The sequence below is a fragment of the Corvus hawaiiensis genome, chromosome Z (assembly GCF_020740725.1).
Source record: "Corvus hawaiiensis isolate bCorHaw1 chromosome Z, bCorHaw1.pri.cur, whole genome shotgun sequence".
Classification (NCBI taxonomy): Eukaryota; Metazoa; Chordata; class Aves; order Passeriformes; family Corvidae; genus Corvus; species Corvus hawaiiensis.
In genome coordinates this window covers 79,789,695-79,814,133 of record NC_063255.1, presented here as the reverse complement: position 1 = coordinate 79,814,133, position 24,439 = coordinate 79,789,695, and the positions used below count along the sequence as shown (strand labels likewise).

The window sequence follows — 24,439 nt, the reverse complement described above, 5'->3', positions numbered from 1 at the left end:
AGACTGTCCCTGTGTGCCGAAAGATGAGTCAACGAGGCAAATGTCCAGCCTGGAAGGGCAAGGAGCTTTTGAAGGAACTAAGGAATAAAAAGAGGATGCATCATCTTTGGAAGGAGGGCCAGGTATCTCAGGAGATATTTAACAGAGTTGTTAGGGCATGTAGAAAAAAAACTAGAGAGGCCAAAGCTCAGTTAGAACTTGATTTAGCAACCTTTGTGAGGGATAATAAAAAATGTTTTTACAAATATATGAATGGAAAAAGAAGGGTAAGAACAGCCTTGGTTCTCTACTGGATGCGGGAGGGAATTTAGTGACTGCAGATGGGGAGAAAGTGGAGGTGTTTCATGCCTTCTTTGCCTCGGTCTTTATTGGAAAGATGGTTTGTCCTCAGGACAACCATCTTCCTGGGCTGCTAGATGGTGTCAGGGAGCAGGATGGTCCCCCTGTTATCCAAGAGGAAGCAGTCAGAGAACTCCTGAGCTGCTTGGATGTTCATAAATCTATGGGACCAGATGGAATTCATCCCAGGGTGATGAAGGAGCTGGCAGATGAGCTTGCAAAGCTGCTCTCCATAGTTTACCAACAGTCCTGGTTCACTGCTGAGGTTCTAGATGACTGGAAGCTGGCCAATGTGACGCCCATTCACAAGAAGGGGAAGAAGGAGGATCCTGGAAATTATAGGTCAGAGTCAGTCTGACCTCGGTACCCAGTACGGTAATGGAACAGTTTATTTTGAGTGCCATCCCATAGCACCTACAGGATGGCCAGGAGATCAGACCCAGCCAGCATGCGTTTAGGAGGGGTAGGTTGTGTTTGACCAACCTGATCTCCTTTTATGACCATGTGAGCTGCCTGGTGGATGAGGGAAAGGCTGTGGATGCTGTCTATTTGGACAGCCCTTTGACATGTCTCCCACAGTAAACTCCTGGAAAAGCTGGCAGCCCACAGCTTGGATAGGTGCACTCCTTGCTGGGTTAAGAACTGGCTGGATGGCTGGGCCAAGAGAGTGGTGGTGAACAGTGCTGCAGCCAGTTGGCAGCCAGTCACTAGTGGTGTCCCTCAGGGATCTGTGCTGGGGCCAGTTTTGTTTAATATTTTTATTGATGACATGGATGAGGGTATTGAGTCTACTATTAGTAAATTTGCAGATGACACTCGGCTAGGAGCATGTGTCAATCTATTGGAAGGTAGCAGGGTTCTTCAAAGAGACCTGCAAAGGTTGGATAGATGGGCAGTGTCCAATAAGATGAAGTTTAACAAGTCCAAGTGCTGAGTCCTGCATTTTGGCCACAATAACCTCCTGCAATGCTATAGGCTAGGGACAATGTGGCTGGCCAGTGCCCAGGCAGAAAGGGACCCAGGGGTACTGGTCAACAGCTGATTGAACATGACCCAGCAGTGTGCCCTGGTGGCCAAGAAGGCCAACAGCATCCTGGCCTGTATCAGGAATAGTGTGGCCAGCAGGACCAGGGAAGTCATTGCTCCCCTGTACTTGGCACTGGTGAGGCCATACCTCGATTACTGTGTCCAGTTCTGGGCCCTTCCGTTCAGGAAGGACATTGAGATGCTTGAACATGTCCAAAGGAGGGCAACAAGGCTAGTGAAGGGCTTGGAACACAAGCCCTGTGAGGAACCACTGAGGCAGCTGGGGTTGTTTAGCCTGAAGAAGACTCACAGGTGACCTTACCACTCTCTACAACTCCCTGAAAGGTGGTTGTAGTCAGGTGGGGGTTGATCTCCCTTTCCAGGCAACAACTGACAGAATAAGAGGACACAGTCTTAAGCTGCACCAAGGGAAATTTAGGTTGGATGTTACAAAAAAGTTTTTACTGAAAGAGTGATAAAGTACTGGAATCATCTGCCCGGGAAGGTGGTGGAGTCACCATCCCTGGAGGTGTTTAAAAAAGATTGGATATGGCACCCAGTGCCATGGTTTAGTTGAGGCGGTGTTACTGCTGCCATGATGATTTTTTGCCTTTTCTTTTATACACCTTTTACATACCCTTTTATATAGCTTTTATGTAGCCTCAGTGCTTTTAGCATGCATACTTGTAATTCCTTAAGTCTGATAACTTAGCATAGTCCTAATATTCCATTAATCCAGGAGACCAAACATCCTGGAGGCCTCGCAGTTGAGGCCAGAAAGTTCTATGCTATCCTGAGAAACCAAGGTCTTCTCTAGAACACATCCTGTAAATTAAGATAGGCCCATCCAGGGGGGAATTCCCTGGGATGGGGGGATATCACACTGTTCATTTAAGCTTCTCATTGGGGAATCTTTGATAGATATGATAATTCGCATGGTCTATAAATTGTATACGTGATCTATCATCTGTGTGCATTTTGGCGCATTCCACCTGGATGAAGTGGTGCACCTTAAGGATCCTTAAAATAAATACAGAGGTAAAAACCCCTTTTCCCTTAACTGTGTTTGGGTCTCAATTTAAAGACCAGGGAAAGGCAACATTAGGGCATGGGTTGAACTCAGTGATCTTGAAGATCTCTTCCAACCTGGAGATCCTGTGATTCAGGTTTAAGGGACTCTTGAAGGTGTGGAAGAGGGGTGTCATAGTGGAGGGTGTTGGTGACTGAACACGGACTTCGCCGGGTGCATGCAAAGCCAAATTTTATTGTACAAGGCATATCTTTATATACTGCTACAAACCAACAGTTCAGCAGCTACAAACTTCAGCTTCTAGGGTTACATGTTTTACATCTCCAATGACTACAGATTACAATCTCCTCACCCAATCTCCCGTTAACTGTCCTACTCTTTGTCTCACCTCCTGCTCTTTGTCTTGCCTCTTGATCTTTGTCTCCCAAGGCCCCACATCAACCAAAGGCATTCTCCATGGCACACTCTGAATCCCCATAGGGGGTTCCTTGGAGAAAGGCCAGATGGGTTGTGGGGTGGGGGCACAGGAGGGTGTATGGGCAGGCAAGTATTTGGGCTCACAGGCCCCTAGGAGCACCCTGGATGATTCAGGGGTGACAGGAGGTGGGAGATCCAGGGCTGGGTGACAGGAACTGATCAGATCCAGGTCTAGTTCTGGGCACTGGCATCATCTGAGGCTGGGTGATGGACACAGGAGTGTCTGGGGCTAGGTGATAAGAGTTGATCAGCTCCAGATCAAGCTGATGGCAACTGAAGGAGGGAACCACTTCACATTTTCTGCCCTTTTCCCCCTCATGTTTCCAGCATTTCTCCCTTAATGTTTCTCAGACTAACAGCCTGGTGCAGTCTGTTACTGCCCCATCCATACCAGGGTGACACAGGAGGAGACAGCCCGTCTGCCAGCAATACAGGTGGCAGCACTCTGGCACACACAAGGGGCAGTGTACCTGTAAGCTGCCTCCTCTCCAGCAGCAGCTGCCAGCTGACTGCTTTCTGCCAGGGGCAGGAGAATGGCCATCACCATGGCCAGCAACAGCCACCTACTGCTTGGTCTCATTGCTCAGGGTACCCACAGTGAGCAGGGCACAGCCACAGGTGTTTGGAGCTTGAGGGTTGCACCACACCACCCTGAAGCCTATGTTGCAGGTCTGAAGGACGAGAGCCAGATCCCTGTGCATGACATCCCCCACAAGAACTACATGGGGAGCCAGAGACACAGCCAGCAGCCAGGAGAACAGTGGGACTGGGCACACAGCATGGCTACATCAGCTTCCCTGGGCAGAGATGCAGGGACACGGTGCTGGACAGAGAAGCGTTGTTAAGTGCAACTTCACCAGCAGGTCTCTGCTGGTGCACCACAAGACTGCAAAGGATCTGAGTGTTGTGTCCAAGACAGAACCTTCGCAGGAACTGAATATGAAAAGCCCTGCTCGGGAAAGCCAGACAAATTTTCCAGGATTTTGAGAAAAATCATTAGTCATCAGAGGATGCTGGAGTTTCTGGGAGCAAATTTTCCAAACAATTGTGCCACCTTATATGAGGAGGAGAAAGAGTGGAAAGATGATGGATACCAAGAGCTGTGCCAAGGGAAGACATCAAGGACAAGGAGCTGTCCCAAAATGAAGACAAGAGAGACCAAGAACTGGCTGAAAGGGAGGACAACAATGTCTCAAGATGAATACAGGAGAGATGAAGAGCTGTTCCAGTGGGAAAATTACAGTGATAAAGAGCTGTCATAATGGGAAGACAACAATGACAAAGACACGTCCCAAGGGGAAGATGGGAATGACAGAGAGATGTCCCAAGGGGAATACAGGAGAGATGAAGACCTCTCCAAAAGGGAAGAGAACAATGACAAAAGAGTTACCCAACAGGAAGACAACAAAGCTCGCATATTTTTTCGGCAGATTGTTTCAGCAATTGCTTATGTGCACAGTCAGCGATATGCCCACAGAGATCTCAAACCAGTAAGTTTGAACAGGAGTCATATTTGCACAAATACTGATGAAGACCCACTTTTATATGTCTGAATGGAGCTGGTGTGAGTTGTGTCTTCTCTGTTCTCCTGTACTTAGAGGTCTTTAGCTAACATTTGCTCAAAGTGTTATTTCTACTTATTGCTTTGTACCTCAACTGAGCTGGATGAAGCTGTATCTGAGGAAGGAGCTTCCTCTGGAAGAGAAGTAGAATAGTGCATGTCCCAGTAGGAAAATGACAAAGAGGTCTCCTACAGGAAAGACAGTGTCCCAACAGGAACCGGAGAGAGACCACGAGCTGTCCCAAGGGGAAAACCGGATAGACCAAGACCTGTCCCAAGGGGAAAACAGCAATGATAAAGAGCTCTCCCAAGGGGAAGATGACAGTGAAAAAAATTGTCTCATGGACAAGACAAAAAAGACCAAGAGCTTGTCCCAATGGGAAGATGATGTCAGCTACAACATCTAGGACAACTCCTTGGGCCCAGTGAACAATGAGGACCCTCACACTGCTTCCCAGAGGAGGCCTAGCTGTCTCAGCAGCATGGGCACAGAGGCAGCAGGAGAGGCAGCTGGTGACCTGAGCATTTCTTGCTCCAGTGGGTGCCACAGCCTCTGAGACAGCTCTGACCACAGGTCCCGAGGAAGGGGAGCACCATGCACCTCTTGCTGAGGCACAAGAGGTGGCAATAACAACACCTTCTCTGGCCTTCAGTGTGCAGGTGAGAGCTGCAGGGGCAGAGAGCCAGGCAGCTGCCCTGCACAGCCCCTGCTACTCACTCAGTCCTTCACCTTGCCTGTTGAAAGCCCATGCCTACAGCAGGCAGTGGGCAGGGACAAGGGAGGTATCAGACCTGTTAGTGCCGAAGACCAAGGATGGAACCTTTGCCAAGGAGAAAGAAGAGTGGAATGACCACATCAACCAAGACCTGTCCCTAGAGGAAGTCTATAGTATCCAGTGCTAGTACCAATGGGAAGATGAAAGTGACAAATAGCTGTCCCAAGAGAACAAAGATCATGTACTTCTACAGAAAAGGGGCTCTCTGATCCTGCCCCTTGAGAGGCACAGGTATTTGGCCTGCACAGCCAGTCCACACCTTGCCTTGCCAAATGGACACATATGCCCTCAGCAAGCAGTGGGCTCTTCGCAACGGCCATCCTGCTTCAGGAGGGTATTCCAGGCTCTGCACGGTGGCACAGGCATGGACAGAGGATTAGTGCCCTGTTGCCAGCACCAGGCTGGTCCCCAGAGCTGGCCCTGAGCCTGTGCAGAGTCCTAAGGGAGCAACACAGGGTGGTTTTGCTGTGGACATTTTGATAAAAGCTGATTATTTTGCAACCCAATCTCCCCCCCATGTTTCTTGCCCTTCTCCCCTCACATTTCTTGCACTTTCCCCATACAGTTCCCTTGCCCTTTTTTTCTCCTCAGATGTCCTGTCCTTTTACCCCTATATTTCCGACATTTCCCGCCCCCATGTTTCCCACTTTTCCCTCTAGTTTCTCACACTTTCCCCCTCACGTTTTCTGCCCTTTCTCCCCTCATGTTTTCTTCCCTTTTTTCACTCATGTGTCCTGCCCTGTCCCCCTCACATTTCCTGCCTCTTTAAAAAACTGGCAGACGGGGGTACAAACTGACTTGTGTTTCTTCGCGTGTACAGAGCAAAGCTGCAATACTGCAGTAATGAACCTATTGTCTATTAGTGGTCATCTAAACATATACCTCAGAATGGAGACTCTCGCCTGCCCCGCGCCAGAAACACGCCGTGCCTCGGGCAGGATGGGGTGGTACTGAGAATGGCAGCCACGGGCGGCCGGGCCTTTGGCGAGAAAGCCTGAGGGGAGCGCTGGAAGGCACCACCTCCTCGGAGCAACGACCTCGGCCGCCATCTTGTGCGTGGCGCCAGCCCCTGCAGCGCCGACTCCGCTCCGGTCCCGACGGCTGCGCCTGGGTACACGCTTTCTGGGAAAGGCAGACGCTCTTTTCTGTCTCCGTACGGTCTGGTCTCGGCTGAGGCCACCCGCGTTAGCAACCAGCCGGCAGCGCAGACCTTCCCACTGTGGCAGCACCGCTTCCCCATCTCCCTCCCTCCCGGCATGCCAGTCCCTTCACGCCTGTTCCGGTTCGGCGGCGCGCGGAGATTGGCTTTTCGATCCCGGCGGCCGGAAGCGGGACATTTGAACGGTAACGGTCTCTCTAGGCTGCTCTACTGTTTGGTCGCTGCCTCGGGACGGGGTAAAACTCGGGGGGGCTCCTGGCGGCAGCGCCCGAAGGAACGGGGTGGGACTTGGGGGCCACCTGGCCGTAGCGCCCCAGGGAGTGGGATGGGACTCGAGGGTCTTCTGGCCGCTGCGATTCGGGACCGCGGCTCTCCCGCGCCTATCGCCGGGCAGCCGTGCCTGGCCCGTGAGAACAGTAGCCGCTCCGCCCTCCCCGGGGGCTGCAGCTGAGTCCTTTCCTGTGCCCGAAAGCATGAGCGCGATCTGCGGTCTCCCCTTCCAGGTGCTGAGAAGAGCTGCCCGCGTCCTGCGGGTCGCAGAATGGCCGGAGGTGACTATGAGGAAATTCTCAAGTACTATGAATTACACGGAACAGTCGGTACAGGTGGGCTCAGTCTGTGAATGCAAACAAGTGTGTGTGATGTGTCCGCTCACCTCAGTGTTTATCTGAGAGATTAACTGTTACTTCAGAATCTGTGGGTCATGTTTTGTCGGTGTAATTTTGCGGGGCAGAACTGTGGAAATGTAAATGGAATGTGGTGGCAGCAATTGCTTCTTCCTCTAGAAAAGATGCTACATGCTGTGCATATGGTATTTGCTTCAGAGCGACTGAGATCGTCGTCAGGATGAGAAAGTTGGTCACCATGCGGAGCTTTATATGTCTCTGTTTCAAATTCTAGGTGGGTTTGCAAAGGTAAAACTTGCGCGACATCGTCTCACTGGTGAAAAAGTTGCAATAAAAATCATGGACAAGCTTGCTTTACAGGTAATCCAAAAGATACTTCAGAGTTGGTAACATGCTGTTCCTGTGGCGTTCTCAGGAACATGGGTGCGACCTGTCACTGTGGGCTAGCGGTAGATGCTGTAGATTTGAAATAATTTTAATGGCACCACAAATCCTGTGCCCTCATGTGGAGAGGGCAATGTTCTCTGGCTGTAAAACTGAGGCAGTTACAGCTTTAAATATTAAATAACTAAATAAACTACTGTAAGTCAAACGGAATGCTGATGAGAATAGTAGCTATTGTACATCTGCCCCTTTGGGTTTTACTGACCAGTGTGTGAGGAGGGCAGGTGAGCAGTGATAGAGCTGGTGCTGGTTTGAGTTTGAGCAGTTCTGATGTGCAGGCTTACTGTGATATACAGGCTGTCAAACTAATTGGCAATTCCATACCTTGCTATTGTGATCTTTTAGGATGACTTGCCTCGTGTTAAATTAGAAATTGATGCCATGAAGGACTTGAGTCACCAGCACATTTGTCGGTTGTATCATGTGATTGAGACACCCAAGAAAATATTCATGGTTTTAGAGGTAAGGAATGGTGTTTCTGCTGTGGCAAAGATCTCTGGGTTTAGTCACAGCAGTAGATGGTAGCAGAGTCCAAATGAAACAATTCTTAGAAAATTATCTCAATGGTGAGATAATTGTGTCCAAGATGCCATAGTTTAGAAATGAAGCTGACAATGTGTTCTGTCTCATAAAAGCCATTTTTTACTGTTTGCAATAAGCAAACTGACTTTAATTCCCACCTCACACTCCAAAAATAGCACTAGCAGAATATATGGAACCTGAGAAGTGCCACTGAGTTGTCACCTTTGGGCAGTTTCTGTCGCCTGTGATGGCAGTGTGATATGGCTGTGGCAAGCACTGGGAAAGAGTTGAGCTCTTGGGCTTGTTGGATCTGTTGCACAGTGGCCTGGGGCATGCCTGGTTGCTGCTGGAATAAAGCAGAGGGAAGGAAAGAGAAGAGTGCCTTCTTGCTATCCAGTGCCCTTGTTCATGTTTAGATACCCTGACTGTATCCCAAATGTATTCTTTTTTTCCTGCTTTCATGCAGTACTGTCCTGGAGGAGAGCTGTTTGATTACATCATTTCTAAGGACCACCTTTCCGAGGAAGAAGCTCGCATATTTTTTCGGCAGATTGTTTCAGCAATTGCTTATGTGCACAGTCAGGGATATGCCCACAGGGATCTCAAACCAGTAAGTTTGAACAGGAGTCAGATTTGCACAAATACTGATGAAGACCCACTTTTATATGTCTGAATGGAGCTGGTGTGAGTTGTGTCTTCTCTGTTCTCCTGTACTTAGAGGTCTTTAGCTAACATTTGCTCAAAGTGTTATTTCTACTTATTGCTTTGTACCTCAACTGAGCTGGATGAAGCTGTATCTGAGGAAGGAGCTTCCTCTGGAAGAGACGTAGAATAGTGCACTCCAGCTGAGAGTGGAGCAGACACGGATTTGACTTTGGCTGTTGGTTAGGCATTTTTACTATCCTCTTTATTCCAGCTTATACCCAAGGGGAGTTGTTACGGTTTCTCTCTGTTGTGCAAGCTGTTCTGTTCTGACAGCCAAAGGAAAATGTGACTCCCACAACATAAACAAGTGAGAACTGGGCAGGGGGAGAGATGTACCACTGATCCCGTGGCTTTACTGTCACCACAGGAATTAAGTGTGGGCTTACGGAATGGAAGCATTGAGACCATTTCTCCTAGAAGGGGTTAGAAGTTTGCATGTTCAGAGACACTGATAACTGAGAAAAGCATATCCTTAGGGTACAGGCATTTTACTAGACAGCTCATGAAATCCTTGTCTCCAAAGGACTTCTCCCCAAGCAAAGCCTTCTGTGTACCTCTTGGAAGGATTTGGATTGTAGCTGGAGACCTGACGGATTCATAGGATTGTGAGATAACTTGGTTGGGAAGTGACTTCTAGTGGCTTCTGCTTTTATCTCCTGTTTAAAACACTTCACACCAAACTTCTTCATCTAGTCACATCTTGGACCTCTCGCTAGGATGAGGCAGCATAATGTTGCTGGGAAACCTGTTAAGCTCTTCACTTCCTTTTTTATGAGAAAGGCTTTTTCTTAGTACCGGTCTGAATGTCTCCTGATCCTTACTGACTGTCATCATCCCACCATGTGCTTCTATGGAGGGTCTGACTCTATGCCCCCTTCATAAGAATTCAAAGGCTGCCATGAGGTCTTCACTGAAGCTTTATCACCTACAGGCTGAACAACCATCTCTCCCTCAGTCTCTCCTCATGGAACAAGTGCTCCAGCACCCCGGACAGGCTGGTGTCCATCCACGGAGCTTACCTCAGTTTTGTGTCTTTCCTGTGCTAGAGGGTGGGCAGAAACTTGATGGGCTGTTCTCACTGTGCTGAACAGAGGGCAGCTGGCTTCTCCCACTTTGCCAGCTCTGCTTCTTTTCACACCACCTGGGATATCACTGGCTGCCTTTTCTACCAGGGCAGGCTGCTGCCTCACAGTTTTTGCTTTCTGTCTAGCAGCCCCCCAGGCCTTTCTGAGCAGGTAGGAGCTTGTATTCCCCACTTGGAATATCGGATATATTCATTAGCAACAGGTCAAAATCTCCAGGGGAGAACGTTAGGTAAATTCTGGCTGGTAATGGCAAGAAGAAATAACATGTAAGAAAATATGGTTTCTTGGATACTTGGTGTTATGGAAAAATTCATTACCACTTTCTCTTTTACTAGGAAAATTTACTGATTGATGAGGAACATAATCTGAAGCTGATAGACTTTGGACTTTGTGCAAAGCCAAAGGTAAGGGTGTCAGTTGCTCTCGTAGAGCAGAGCTAAATCAGCTACAGTGCGTACATAAGAATTTCAGGCGTGACTTCAGGGTGCAGTGCAGAGCCTTGCCCTGATTTTGAACTGTTTGTGTAGTTATTGTCCCACTGCTAATTGCTTGGTAGGCCTTTAAGAGTATGAGACAGTTTTGCATTTTCTGAGCAGAATATCAGATTTTGTCCTCTTACACTTCATCTTTCAGATTGCCTTGTGTGTAGAGTACCTACTCCCACAAAGGCTTGTACTGTAAAGATGATGTTGGTGTCCATTTTTCCCCAATAACTTTCAATGGCATGTGTCATTTTCATAAGATTTGTCCATGTGTGGAGATTGTGGATCAAATCCAATAGATTCCCCTTACCTTTACAAAACCCCTGGGTCCACATGGTTGTACTGAGTTGTTTACCAAGTTTAAAGTTGGTTTCTAGGTTACTGCTCTGTTTGTCGTCTTCACATATGAGATGGGTGCTGGTAAGAAGGAATTTGATGGGAAGAAGGTCTTACTGATCCAAAGTCCTCAGATTGTTTTAGCTGAGTCAAGTTAAAGCACCTTGCAGGAAATCAGGAGTATTAGACTACCATCTTGTTGGTACAATGTTATCTCACTCTGATCTGCTTAGAACAAAGCCCAGGCTAAGGAATAACATGTTTTTAATAAGGAAGCATTTTCGTGGTTCTTCATGAAGTTATTGCATTAAATATTTATATAAATATCCAACCAGCCTCGTGCCCAGTAGCTCTTGGATTACTGATTCCCAAGTTCCATCTGTTCTCTTTGTGGTCACAAAGGGAAGTATGCCTATCAAAGGAGGAGCTGCAGAAAAGGCTGCTGGGATAACATGTGAAGGAGCAGCTTGGCATCTGAACATTTATGGGATTCTCCTGGTCTTGGACAGTTTTTTGCCTAGTGAAGCCATATATTATACCAAAGCAAAATATTAGGTGACTGTATATACACAGCACTGGAAAATGAAGCCTCTGAGGCCTTTAATATGTTGTTGCTAGAAGTCACTATATGTGTTAGAGCCAATGCTGCTGTGTCATCAGTTTTCTGTCTTGTTCTAGCGTGGCCTTGATTACCATCTGAACACCTGCTGTGGAAGCCCAGCTTATGCAGCACCAGAGCTGATTCAGGGCAAAGCATACATTGGCTCAGAGGTAGATGTCACAATTGTGGGTTAGGGTGGTTTTTTTCCTGCCCACCGTGTATTTAAAGGTGGTAGGATTCAGATATACTCCCTTAGTGTCTTTCTTCAATGTCACATTGCCTCAGTGGCTCTCAGAAGCTGTGTGACTGAGAGCAGTCACAGCCTGGAATAGCTCTTGACCACAGATTCTGCACCTGGTTTCTTCATCCCTGACTAATCCTTCACTGTCCCCAGGTGTTGCTCTGCAAAAGATAACTTAAATTCCTTCCTTCTACTATGTTATTCCAAGCAGCAATTTGTTCTGTTAATTTTCCAAGTCTTACTGCAAATTTCTGTGCAGTCTCAATATCTCGTGTACTTTGCCTTTGAAATTCTGTATAAAAACCTGCTCTTTGTACTGTGCAGTGTAGGAAAATTAGAGAGAAGAAAAACTGGGGCATTTATCCAACTTTGATTCCATGTCTAGAACATTCTACATGCCCTTGTCAATCCATTCAAAATGGTGCAATTGCAATCTCCTCAAACTTCCCAACTGTCTGTGCTGTTGGATAGTCAGTCTTTTCTCCTTTACCTCCTTTGCACCACTCTCTCTGGCCTCTAACTCTTGCTTTCTTTTTGTTTTCCACAAAGTCAGTGCTTCTCAAACCTCCTTTATCCTATGACTGAAGTGGGAGTTGCAGTATGAGGCACGTAGGCCTTGTCATGTCTATACTGATAAGAACCAGTGGGGCTTTAAAGCTGATTGTAACTGTACTGACAGCTCTCATAATCACTAATACTTTTGAGTACAAAATCCCTTCTGATGAGTTTGATTTCCTTTTTTTCAGCGAAATCCTTGTAGGTTGAAAGTAATGCAGCAATTTGGCAACCTAAGGAGAGGGTAATGGTTTTACTACTGCTCTAGTCTGAGTGAATTGAAAATTGTATGCTTTCACTTGGACTGTAAGAGTTTTCTGTCCAGAGTTAAGGAGCCTACTTTCCAAGAGTTGCATGTGGGCTTTGCCAAAGGAGATAATGTTATCTGTCTCTAAGCCGTTTTAGACAGATGAGCCTTGTGAACTCTCACTTTTATTTTTTAGGCAGATATTTGGAGTATGGGAGTACTGCTGTATGCTCTGCTGTGTGGCTTTCTCCCCTTTGATGATGATAATGTCATGGCTGTCTACAGGAAGATCATGGTAGGTATTGATGGTACTAGAATACACAAGGAACAGGAATCACTAAGCATTATGGGAGATTTTTGCTTTCTGATGCCAGAATCTATTGAGCTGTGCCTTGAGCAAAAAGGCTTATCTGCTGAATTTTGTTATGCTTTGCCACTCTTTTGATAAGTATTTTGTGGATTTGTTTCTGTTTTCCCTCAGCCTGTGCAGTACTCTAGCTTGGTCCTATGATACAGTAGAAAACTGAGTTTCAGAAGAAGCATTTTCTTGCTAGTGGGCTGGACTTTTATATTGGAGTGTTTATCTGTCTTCTCCCTGTATTGTATGGATTTACTAAAAGTACTCTTAAATGTCAGCCATTCTCATGTCTAGGAAAAGCAGGATTCTGCATCTGCTATTATGCTTTCCCCTCCCAAAAGGAGTTGAATAAATAGTAAATAGTATAATTAAGTTACTGGTTCTTTCCCTGTAAACTCCTCTTGATTTGGCTAAACAGTGATGTTCCTCATCACACATGCACCTCTGCCAGCCACTTCTGAGCTGCCATAAAAATCTATGTTAGTAAAGCTTGCTCTGGTAAAGTGAGTGGGATGATGAACGACAGTGTAGAGTAAGGGCTTTGGATTCCTCTACCTCATTCTCCTTTCACCAAGAGTCTGATATGTCTGAAAAAACACCAAAAAACCCCTCCTTGAGAATATTCAAGGACTACTTTGGCAGGAGGCAACTGACACTGGTTTGCACAGGGAGTGTTTTCAGGGTGTATAACAGTCTGAGCTCTATAAAGCACCTGGTCTTTTCATCAAAGAGTGTGGATTTTTAATCTGGAATTGGAGTACACGTGAGTACCTTGACAGAAAATCTATAGGAAGCTTAGTTTGAGTTGTTGGAGAGAACTTCAAAAAATTAAAAAAAGGGAACAAACCAAAAGTCCTGGAAGGGATGTCCTTGCTAAGGGGTGCTTACAGTTTCCTCTGGGACCTGATAGAACCTATCAGCTGGCCAGTTTGAATATGGACAATTCTCTAAGCCACTTAAAGGTGTGACCACCTCTGTGATACACACTTAAGAATAGACAAACTCCCCCCCCCCAAGCTCTCTCTCGTTTCCAGCGCTGGGACAGGTGGCTGCAGGGCCCGAGCAGGGCCCAGTGGGCCCGGCCCAGGCCCTGCTCGGGCCGGGCCGGGCCGGGTCACAGCTCCAGGATGACCCCCGCAGCAGGGCTGTGGGCAGCCAGAGTGGCTCGGAACCCCCCCCCCCCCCCCCCCCCCCCCGCCCCTTCCACCTTTCCACTGCGGCCAAGATTTCAGGGAAAGCCAGGGAAAGCACCTCTGTCGGCAGAGGTCAGGTGACCAACAGCGATAAGCCACACAGCCGCAAGGCCGAGGTGAGATTAACCCTTTTATTGCTGTGAAGAGCTGAAAACCTGAGGGAAGAGAAAGAGAGGAGATGCTTAAAGCTGAAATTCTGTTGTGAAGCTATGATATATCAGAGTATCCCGTTGTAATTTCATGAAGATATGGGGGGTGGAGTGTTCAACTCGTGAGCAAAAGCACCTGCGCCGAGATAGGCAGATGCTGACGCAGCTGTAATTTTATGAGAAGTTTGGACAGGGAGAGATGGACCAGATGAGGACTTTTGCTCCAAATGGGAAAGGAGAAAACCTCAGTTCCTAGAGATGCTCCCAGAGATAGTCCTAACGATGAAGATGAGGAAGACCCTTTGCTCCCAGGGAAGGAGAAGGGCCTCTGTTTTTTGTTTCTGAACGGCTCAACCTTAAAATTGTACCCCAAAAAACTTTAAGAGTGGACCCTCAAAAGCAGTTGCGGGAAAAGCTGCAAGTCGGGGGAAGGTACTCACATACAAACAGAGAGACCTCTTCCTAGATGGACTGAACAATATTTGGAAGTGGGCGGCTGGGTCGTTGTGATACTGTTTTCATAGCATGGGCAAGAAGAGACTTCTCTTTCTAAATGGACTGAACAAGGTTATTATGGAAGCGGTAAACAGACTGAACATCTTAAGGGTTGTCTTTTTACCTTGTCAGTGGAAGAAGGGAGGAAGGTGGGGGGAGGAGGAGAGTTCTGAAGGTGGTATAATTTTTTTTTTTTCCCTCTTTTAGGTCTGCTAATAAACTTCTTTATATTCTTTCAAGTTTGGTGCCTGCTTTGCACTTCTCCTACTTCTTATCTCACAGAAGATAAACAGTAATGAGTATTTCAGACCAAACCACTACAACTATCTAATCCAAAGAGATTGTGTAAAGGTGCTAATGTTCAGATGAGATGCCTTTAAAATTACATGACTTCCCTACTCATATAGTCATAGAATATCTTGAGCTGGAAGGGAGCAATAAGGATCATCAAGTCCAACTCCCTGCTCTTTGCAAGACTACCTAAACTAAACTATATGATTAGAAGTGTTGTCCAAATAACGCAGGCAAGCACTTAGCAGTTTTACTGAGAAACTGTATGAAGTGGAAAGAGCTGGGTTGTCAGTAGACTTGAGCTGCCTTTCCTTCTCTGCTTGTGGTGTGAACTGTGTTGTCTACCCAGAAGCTCAGTGTACATTGAGAACGTATCCACTTATAAGCATGCTGTCATAGGATGACAAAACCCTTTCTGCTGCACATTACACCAAGATGCAGAACCTGCTAAATGATCCAACTGCTTAAGGCATTCACTGAGCAGAGAAGTCAGATGTGAAATGGAGACCTTAATTAAGAATATCAAAGATGATTCTGTATACAGTTGTCCAACATGGACGGGAACTATGAATTGAGTTGTTTGGAGTGACACAATATTTGCCAGTGGAATGTGTTGAAGTGAGCTTGAAACAACAAATGAGGTTTTAAACCTTAGTCTGGGAGTAGTCAAAACCCAATCATGTTGCAGGTGTTAAGATGCGTGCTTGCTATTTCCACTCTGAATTTGTTTTAATTTTATGTGGTTGTGAATTGAAAATTGTTTGAAATGAGGACACCCACTATTGTGGAATTAAATGTCACACATTTTAAACCCTGAAATTTATTGTAGTCTCATCTCAAACCTGTTGCTCAAATCAACAAAGTCAAAATCTGCTGCTTGAATCTAATTAAGATCCTATGACTTACATGCAGTGTTAATTCCCTGGAATGTTCAACGTCTCTTCACTTGTGAATACTTAAATCAGTGTCTTGACTTTTTGGCTGAAAAATTAAGCTGTGATGTAACTTCTGTTAAAAAAAATGTGCTTCTGGTATGACGTTATGCACCTGGTAGATATCACAACCTATGTACCATCCAGTACTGCCTACAGTACAATAGATGAGAATTTCTTTTTGTTATGTCATGTTCTGTAGCAATATACTAAAAACAAAATGTAGATTACCCGTGTTACTTAGTTTCATAGTAAAGTTGTGTTGTAAAACAGCTTGCAGAACTACTCATAAATAACTTACTAGTAGTGTCTGTAAAGATGTAACTGAAATTCTTTAATCTGTGATGTCAAAGCAATACATGCTGTGCTTAGAAATGTAGCCGCATATAACACCAACTATTTTGTTATTAATGCATTTATCTGTAGAAAGAAAACTGCCATTACAAAATGATAGCTATGTTATTTGACAATGACTTTTTACTACTTTTTTTTTTTTCTCAATTTTTGTTGAGAAATAAATGATTTTTGGTGGTGAATTTGGTTTTCAGCTACTGTTACACCTCACATCTGGGAGCTGTTTTCAATTTTCTTCTGATCAAAAATTAAATAAAAACCAACAGTAAATAATTATATTGAAAGAAATCTCACTTGCTAGATCTGTAAGTTTTTTCCTGTCTACTGTATGAGATCAAAAGTTTAGTGTTAGATGTCACGTATTCAAAAAACAGTATCTTAATACTGAGGGTGGTGTACTTTTAGTGTCTGAAAAGTAGTGATTGCAGTGAATCTTCACGTTTTCAAAGTGCTAATATCAGTCATTCATACTCCAGTATGTTTGCACTTCTACAACTTCAGTTCTGAGTTGATATGATGAACCAAGGCAATAGAGGAAGGAGCAGATTAGCTGCAAAAGTGGGTGGAGATGCAAGTGTCACACAAGCAGATTGGATGAAAACTGCAACTGGTGATTCAAACATGACATTTTCCTAACTAATGCTGCTGGGTTTTAGTACTGCCATGACATTTATGCAAGTCACTCTTAAAGCTAAATTCACATGTTCCTGCTGGGGTTTTTTTTAACAAAGTGTAGATGGCACTATTGTCCAAGTAATTTGGTAGCTCCTTTTGAGGTTCAGTGTTAGCTCTAAATCCTCTTCTTTTTTGCAGAGAGGAAAATACAGTATTCCAAAGTGGCTCTCTCCTAGTAGTACACTGCTCCTTGACCAAATGCTCCAGGTAAAGGTATTATTTCTATTCAATAGATGTATAAAGTACTGTTGCATTGGTTCAAAACATTACATCAATGAAATATTTTAAAAACATTCTTTTTTTTGGGTTTAAATAAGAAGTTTAATTATTACAAATTTTGGAAGAAAAGATTAATATTCCCTTCAGCTGAAAAATCTTTGAGAAAAATGTTTGATTACAAAAATAATTAAGCAAAGTTGAAATGATTTAACAAAGTCTTCAAACAGCATGTGTTTGGTTGTTCTTGATGTGCTATAAAAACAAGAGCTGTTTTGTAGTGCAAATATACATTTGAGCTACACCTAAGGCATCTAGCCAATGCTGCATATCCCTGGGAGATCTATCGTAACGGTAGGTTCTATAACTGCTCTTCACAGCTAAGATCTTTGAGCGTGAGCTTCCTTTTGGTGAAGCTCTGAAACAGTACTGGTTTCTCGTTTTGTCCCTAACCCTCCTAACATTCTGTGTAGAAGATGAACTGTTTCTTCACTTTTTCTCCACAATTTAAGTATCACTTTGATTTTTATTGCCCACCAGGTTGACCCAAAGAAGCGGATTACAGTCCAACACCTGTTAAGTCACCCTTGGCTCATGCAAGGTTTTTCTGATGCTGTTCAGTGGCAAAGTAAATACCCAGTAAGTACTCTGGTCAGATGAATACTAAAGCATTTCATATAGTATTTGCTGGCTTACTACCATCCTCATAGTGCATGGTATGAAATTATTTGTTCCAAGGTGAACTTCGTGATGGCTGTGGTCTTTTTCTGATCCTTTTAGCTGTCAAAATATTATTACTTGCTCTTGATTTCTCTTGAGAAGAAATTTAAAATGTGCTTTCATTATATTCTGCAGCTGAATCTGCAGAATAACAGAATTCTCATCAAAACATGAAGTACTTCCACGTATGAATGACCAGCTCCTTCTCTAGTCTGCTTTAGCAATACTTCATGTAATGTGCTGTCTCGGTTTTGGAGACAAAACTTCAGGAGGAAACACTCCAGAGAGAGTGTCTCCTCCAAAGGGAAAAGGGCCTCCCCTTTTCCTCCACCAATAAGACAAGTGGGTCACAGCAAGGGAAAGTGGAAAAAACCAAACTGTTTATTAACACCGAACAAAAACAGGGTAGAACAGGGGAAAAAGCCCTCAAAATACAACAAATTCCCAGAGAGAGAACAGAGACATGGGCTCGGACCAGCCGGGGTCACCCCACAGGCCCACCGGGGCCAATGTGCAGGCGAGGAGGGAAGGGAGGCAGTGAAGTAAGGGGGGAAGGGAAGGGAAAAAGAACAAAAAAACCAACAGAACCTTTTTCCTGCTAGCTGGAACAGAAGAGAAACCCAAAGAGCAGGACAGCACTCCCGGCACACTCATCCCGAGCCCCTGGAGTCCCCAGCCCCAGCCATCAAACGTTCAACTGACCTGCACCAGGGTCCCATGGCCCCTCCCCACAGGTCCATCTTAAAGGCACAGTGCCCCTGGGCATTAAGCAGACGGTTAAGGAATAAAGCGGCTTCATAACATCACCTCAAGGCACCTCAGGATGCTAGATGTGTTTATGTTTTATCTTGTATGCAGTCCTCAATGAAAATTTGAATAAAAATTCAAATTTCATTGAAAGAATATTCATCCTGTCACTCTATCACTTGTTTTCTTGTGTGAGAGACAAAGGCAGTATGGAGAGGAAAAAATCCAAAATAATCTGGCTGTCAGCAGAAAGTGCTGAGAAGTTCATGCATGTTGACAACCAATGCTTCCCATTGCCACCAGATGCCACTGTTACTCTAGGTAAAGAACAGTTTGACTGTGCTCGCACCATCAGTGCCAGCTGGCTCTCATAGAGATGGGCATGGCTCGTAGCTTTGGGTATTTATAGACAGATGAAAGCATAGCTTCCATTCTAGTAAAAATCTTAGCTGCTTTTGGATGGCTTATTTGAATTCATAAGCTCTCACCTGTGAGGAGGCAGGCTGTGAAGTTGTTGAAGTATGACTTCTTCAGTCTGCTTCCTACAATGTTTAGCTGTGATGCTAAACATTTGAAATACAAGGTCTAAAATCATCGTTGATGATTTACTCAGCCCACTGGGTTTCACAACAGTGTCACTGTCAGATATGGATTATGGGGCAACTTGAAAACCTCACACTTCAATAGCCATTGTGTTCTTGCAGCTGGAACATCTTGATGAGGACTGTGTAAGAGAGCTTTCTGTGTTTCATGAGCAGAGCAGGGAGACCATATTGCAATTAATAACAGAGGTAAGAAGTGTATGTGAGTAATTTACAGCAATTAAATACAGTAATAGAGTAAATAAGTTTACTGCTATCAGACCAATACGTATATATTCTAAGTATGATATTTTACATACATTTCAGATTTAAGGAGCCCCTGCAGAACTCTAGAATCTGGCTGTAGCTTGTAACTACAGGCTACTGGTTCAGAAGTTCAAATTTGTTTATTTCTTTTTCTCCTTTAATTGCGATCTTCATGTTTCCTAAATCTTACTGTTATTTCTCACTACGGTAAAATCCTTCTGAATCTCTGAAAGTCAGAATAGACTTGTAGAAAGTTATAGTTGAACAACAGATACCATTTGCTGGGTTAAGTCTTTGCTTTGAAATGGTTCAATAAAGAGTAGCAAAAGAAAAAAAGATAAAAATATTAGAGCAACACCCAGGCAGTCTGCGAAATACAGGGTTTTTTTGAGTTACTATTCAGAGATTTTTAAAAATAGTGAGTATGTTTAGTAATTTTTGACTACAAATGACAAAAGTTGAACTGAGTACTTCTAGAAGAATTGTGCAAATGTTAGCAATAACATTGCAGGCTGCAGAAAAGACTTAAAGCAGGATGTGAACCCCATCTTTTACCTGAATCTGAAAATTCTTCCTTAAAATTGAATTTTCCGCTTCTTTGTACTTGTTAGCAGTGACAATAGTTTTGGGTTTTTTTTAAACACTTGGGTTTTCCACATAACTGTAGCAGAAACAGACTTTTAAAATGAGTGTGATACTTATGATAGATTTGTGGAGTTAATTCTCCTTGTTCTTCAGTTATAGCAAATAATCAGAATAATCTGTCTACAGAGGGAAAAATCCTTCCAAATGGGTTTGTGATATTTGCAAAATGCTTTACTGGAAGACTTCTAATCCCTCATAAGTTATTCAAACTAACTGTGCTATGCTGCAAACCCATCAGAAGTGGTGTCTCTGTTCCTCACACACACAGAGTTGCTGAAAATCATGCAAAAAGTTGGCACTTGGGGAAGAATGGGCAGGAGTTACTTCCAACAAGTATGTACTCTGGCTGAAGTATTGAATAAGCTGAATTATTAGGTTTGCATTCACTTCAGGAGATAGATCCTTATTCCAGCATTTCCATGCTACTGCATGAACTACAAACTAACTTGGAAAGAACAACCAACCTAGTGCCTTTTTCTTGATCTCAGACACATAATACAAATCACTTGAAGTCTGAAACTACACTTATGGGTAATGACGGTTGCATATCAGGTAGAAAAGCTTGTAAAGACATAGAAATTTTCAGAAGGCTGAGCTTGACTTGTACTTGCAATGTTTCCAAAGAGGAGATTAAAATACAAAATACTTTATTTCTTCCTGATCCCACAGTGGAAATATGACCACATGTCAGCAACATACCTCTTGCTTCTATCCAAGAAGGCTCGTGGCAAGCGTATTCGTTTAAGGTTTCCATGTCTAACAGGGCATGCCAGTACCATGATGTCGACAGGCCTTGAGGTAAGCTTGAGTTCAGCAGGACAGCTTCTTGCTTAAAATCCTGCTCTGCATTGACAAAGCTCTGCCTGGAGAAACATTCTGGTGCTCTAAACATCAGGAAGAGAAAATGACCCTGAGTTTAGCTCAGCTGGTTAGAGTATGGTGCTAATAACGCCAAGGTGGTCTTGATCCTTGTATGGCCCGTTCACTTAAGAGTTGGACTTGGTGATCTTGGAGGGTCCCTTCCAACTCAGAATATTCTGTGATGTATGCAGTCAGCCACAGTCTTGGTCATTAAACAGTTCAATCTTCTCATTAACATGATTTAGCAAGCTGGGCTGCTTCTATGGATTGGCTTTACTGGAATAGCCATCTGGGAGGGTATGATGCATCAGGTGCTGCAAAGAATCCCTCCTTGTTAATGGGCTCAAATCCCCTGTTCTCTGGCCTGGGTGATCATTCCAGACCTTGTTCTGCAATGGTTAACTGCACTCTGTATTTGTCTTTATGTATTTTTGTACCTTGTGGGTTGCATTTAGTAAGGAAAATCTTTTGATACATCATGGTATGTTGCCTGGGCGGTATGCTCTGAGACAACATGGGCACTATGTGAGCTGGTGGTCAAAGCAGAGGGAGTCATCCCTTTCTCATCTGTTTCACTTGAAAACAGAATCCTAGGGAGGACTCTGTTTACTTTGAGTCAAGAAATGTGTTGCTGCTGTTTTTCTGATTATTTGAATTCTGAAGCAGTTTTGTATATCTTGGGGGAATTTCTATTCCTGTAGTTTGGTAGCAATAGGGCCCTTCAGAACATGGCTAAAGTTGCTAAACTCCTTGCAATGTTGCATATAAATATGCAGCTATGTGTGACATCAGTGATACTAGTCTATTCAACAAATTCCAAAGCATTCAGTGGAATTGCAGACTCGTGTTAGCTGTTCCCCCTTGAGACAAAACATCTGTGAAATGGTCTGAGTGTCCTGCTTTCTGTGTAGAGGAAAGCACTCAGAATAAATACTTAATGTATTTGATTTAGTTGCTTGTAAATCTTTTCAGTTCACCCATACAGTGTTTTTGAGATGAGAATTCTAGGGTTACTAGAGCTGCATAATAGATCATGAATCGTAAGTGTTCCTGAATATGCATAATGTGATTTCCATGATCGTGGTGGTTAGCTTTCTTCACGCCGATGACTAAGGTGGAGGTTGACTAGCTTCAGTTGTGCTGGTACTGTGAAGCTACTTCATCTCTAGTGATGTCCAAGGTAAATTGGCAAATGCTAATTAACATATGCGTTATGCCTTCCCAGGTGATGGTGAAATTCATGTCTGTGCAATACAGCAATCCACTGGTCCTTCTGCAGTTCTCAGGACACATTTAAGTTGCCTGCGTGTAGCTACTGGGTGAATATCAACTGAATTTGCTGAAACACACAGTTAGCAAAGCTCTCTAATTGGACCTGGTCTAAGGTGAAGACAACCAAACAACAGAACTTTTAACTTATCCATTTCTGAATTTGGCACAATCTTCTACATAATACTGCTTGTTTTCAAGCAGTTTGATGTAGAAGCATATTGCCAAATATTCACGATGCCATGATTACATCTAGAACACAGTAGCCAAGGTGTCCTGATCGTGCATACATGTTTAATGGAATGTGATTTCAACTACAGTATCAGGCTCCTAGCTTCTTGTAGTTAGCAAACCTCTGGTAAGGGCTTTTGAGTAAGGCATCATAGAAGCCTCTGGCAGCTTATCAGAGAGCTCTCTATTCCAGTAGTAATGAGAGATCTGTTCATTGTGATATCCTCGATACGGGGCAGCAGAAACTTACCTGCCCGCAGAACACAGGTTACTAAAATGTCATTCCAGCTTCCTAAAACGGTATCCATTCCAGCCAAAGACTGACAATTTAAAATGACTATGTACAGTTTCACTGAAATTGTATGAAATAAATCCTTGGGAACAGTTTCCTGTAAATAACAGAAGGTGTTAGAAACTAAGGATGCTTTGATATATATCTGCTTGTATGTGGTCTGAACCGTGAAGGTTAGCAACCTTGGCTGAAGTTACAAATACATTGATTTAATAAATGACAACTTTTGAGGGGACAGAGCTAGCCAGATGAGGGGTTCCAAATGCAAGTTCCAATTAGTGTTGTGGATTCAGTAGTCGTATATTTTGGATATATGTGTTTACCTTTATCCAGTCCCTCTGGACATTACTCCATTCTTCTCTTGGATTCTTTCCAGATTATTAGGGCTTTTTGTAGAAAGAGGTTGTGGTCCAAGCCTTGAATTCAAACGTGGGTATTTCTGTGAGTTGCTTCTCTTCTTGACGCAGGTCAAGAAAGATGATTTGGCAGTGGTGCTTTGAGAATAGTTACACATCTGCTTTTGATACAAATGACAAATCAACAACAATATTAAAAGTCGTACGATAAAACTTAGGTCACCGTCAATTGGAACTTCCATTGTTAGCAACTTAGAAAGAAATTAGATTTAGACTTTAATGGCAGTCTTTTCTGACAAAATCTTACTTTTAAATGTGCAGTGGAATCTCAACTGAATATTTCTTTTCAGTCTGAAAAAACTGTGGTGTGTGAAGATATGCTAGACTGTAGCGAAGTACCATGTGCATTTGTATTAATGGAATTTACAGATACAGCTTCACTGTTTGAAGAATCTCTGTTAGAAGAAGTTACTATAAATACACATGGAATGAAGCAGGTGTTTAATACAGTGTTCTTAATCCAAAAGATCTTATTCTCATTGTACATAAAAATTATTGTATATGTAAGTGTTTGGTAGACCCTAGCCTAGTGGAGTTACAAACTGAGTAAAGAAGTGTTTTAAATATATAGCTGAACATACATTGTGCCTTCCTCTAGCTGTAGGTAATTTGACTAAAACTTGAGCTTTGAGCATCTGGAAAATGAGTAAATAAGGATTTTAAAACCAACAGGAAAAAATAAGGTGCAACAAACAAGGTCTCAGACCTAGGCTAGAGCTGGACAAATATCTGAAGAAGTGCAACCTGTCTGTATTGGACAAGAAAATCAAATGAAGCAATTAAAATTTAACAATTAAGCCAAATGAAAATTCCTAGCTGTGCTTAGGTGAGTTGGTGATTAATAGTCTTAAATATGCAAGCTAAGGAATTTAGAAGAACTGGTAAAGAAGTGGCAAATTACTTGCAAACCTTGTGAGCAAATTATAGTGGGAATCAGAAATATTGAAGAGTTTTTAACTACTGCTCTATAGTCAAGCATTGTATGGTATTTTTAACCTTCAGAATTTCCTTGTCTGTAACGTTCCTGAATGTGATCAGAATACATCAAGGGATAACTTTTTTCTTTTCTTTACATCTCTTACAGCATTCGAGGCCTGATGCCCAACTGGAGGATACAGAATTCACAGTGTCAACTCCAGTGACAAGAAAAGTGGCATCAAAGAAGCATAACAACAAAGAGAATGTTGAGACAGTGTCAGCTTTCAGAAATGAAATGCCCTTTGCACTTCCTACTCCAAAGACTCCTTTTGCAAAGAGTCAGATTGAGACGCAGGTACAAGCTGCTCCCCTTAGGGCACCTGCTTTCAAAGGTATGTAGAATGTAACTAATGAAAGCTAAGAACAAATATGTTGCTTTGGAATCACTGAAACTCAAGTATGAGCACGATACTTGTTCATCCAATACATCTGTTTCGGGAACACTAAACTTTTTTTTGCCCTATGTACCACTCTGGTTCTTCTAGTACATCTGGTGGGGTGCTGCGAGAGTTTTAACCATCCATTAGGGAATGTTACTGGTGTGTTACTTACAGGAG

At 43.8% G+C, this 24,439-nt stretch overlaps 1 protein-coding gene across 5 annotated transcripts in view; it reads left to right on the top strand.

The window, feature by feature from the left end:
* The first annotated feature begins 6,406 nt into the window (after nucleotides 1–6,406).
* Nucleotides 6,407–24,439, top strand: part of MELK (maternal embryonic leucine zipper kinase) — a 32,581-nt gene continuing 14,548 nt past the window's right edge. The window contains exons 1-13 of one of the 5 annotated variants that reach the window (XM_048292711.1): nucleotides 6,407–6,553; nucleotides 6,872–6,973; nucleotides 7,269–7,354; nucleotides 7,784–7,900; nucleotides 8,427–8,570; nucleotides 10,086–10,154; nucleotides 11,247–11,339; nucleotides 12,409–12,507; nucleotides 16,798–16,866; nucleotides 17,416–17,514; nucleotides 19,047–19,133; nucleotides 20,505–20,633; nucleotides 23,989–24,214. In XM_048292711.1, coding sequence (XP_048148668.1) covers nucleotides 6,466–6,553; nucleotides 6,872–6,973; nucleotides 7,269–7,354; nucleotides 7,784–7,900; nucleotides 8,427–8,570; nucleotides 10,086–10,154; nucleotides 11,247–11,339; nucleotides 12,409–12,507; nucleotides 16,798–16,866; nucleotides 17,416–17,514; nucleotides 19,047–19,133; nucleotides 20,505–20,633; nucleotides 23,989–24,214 — 1,408 coding nt within the window. In that variant the 5' untranslated portion in view covers nucleotides 6,407–6,465. The other 4 variants (XM_048292707.1, XM_048292708.1, XM_048292710.1 and 1 more) reach the window with 4 other exon arrangements.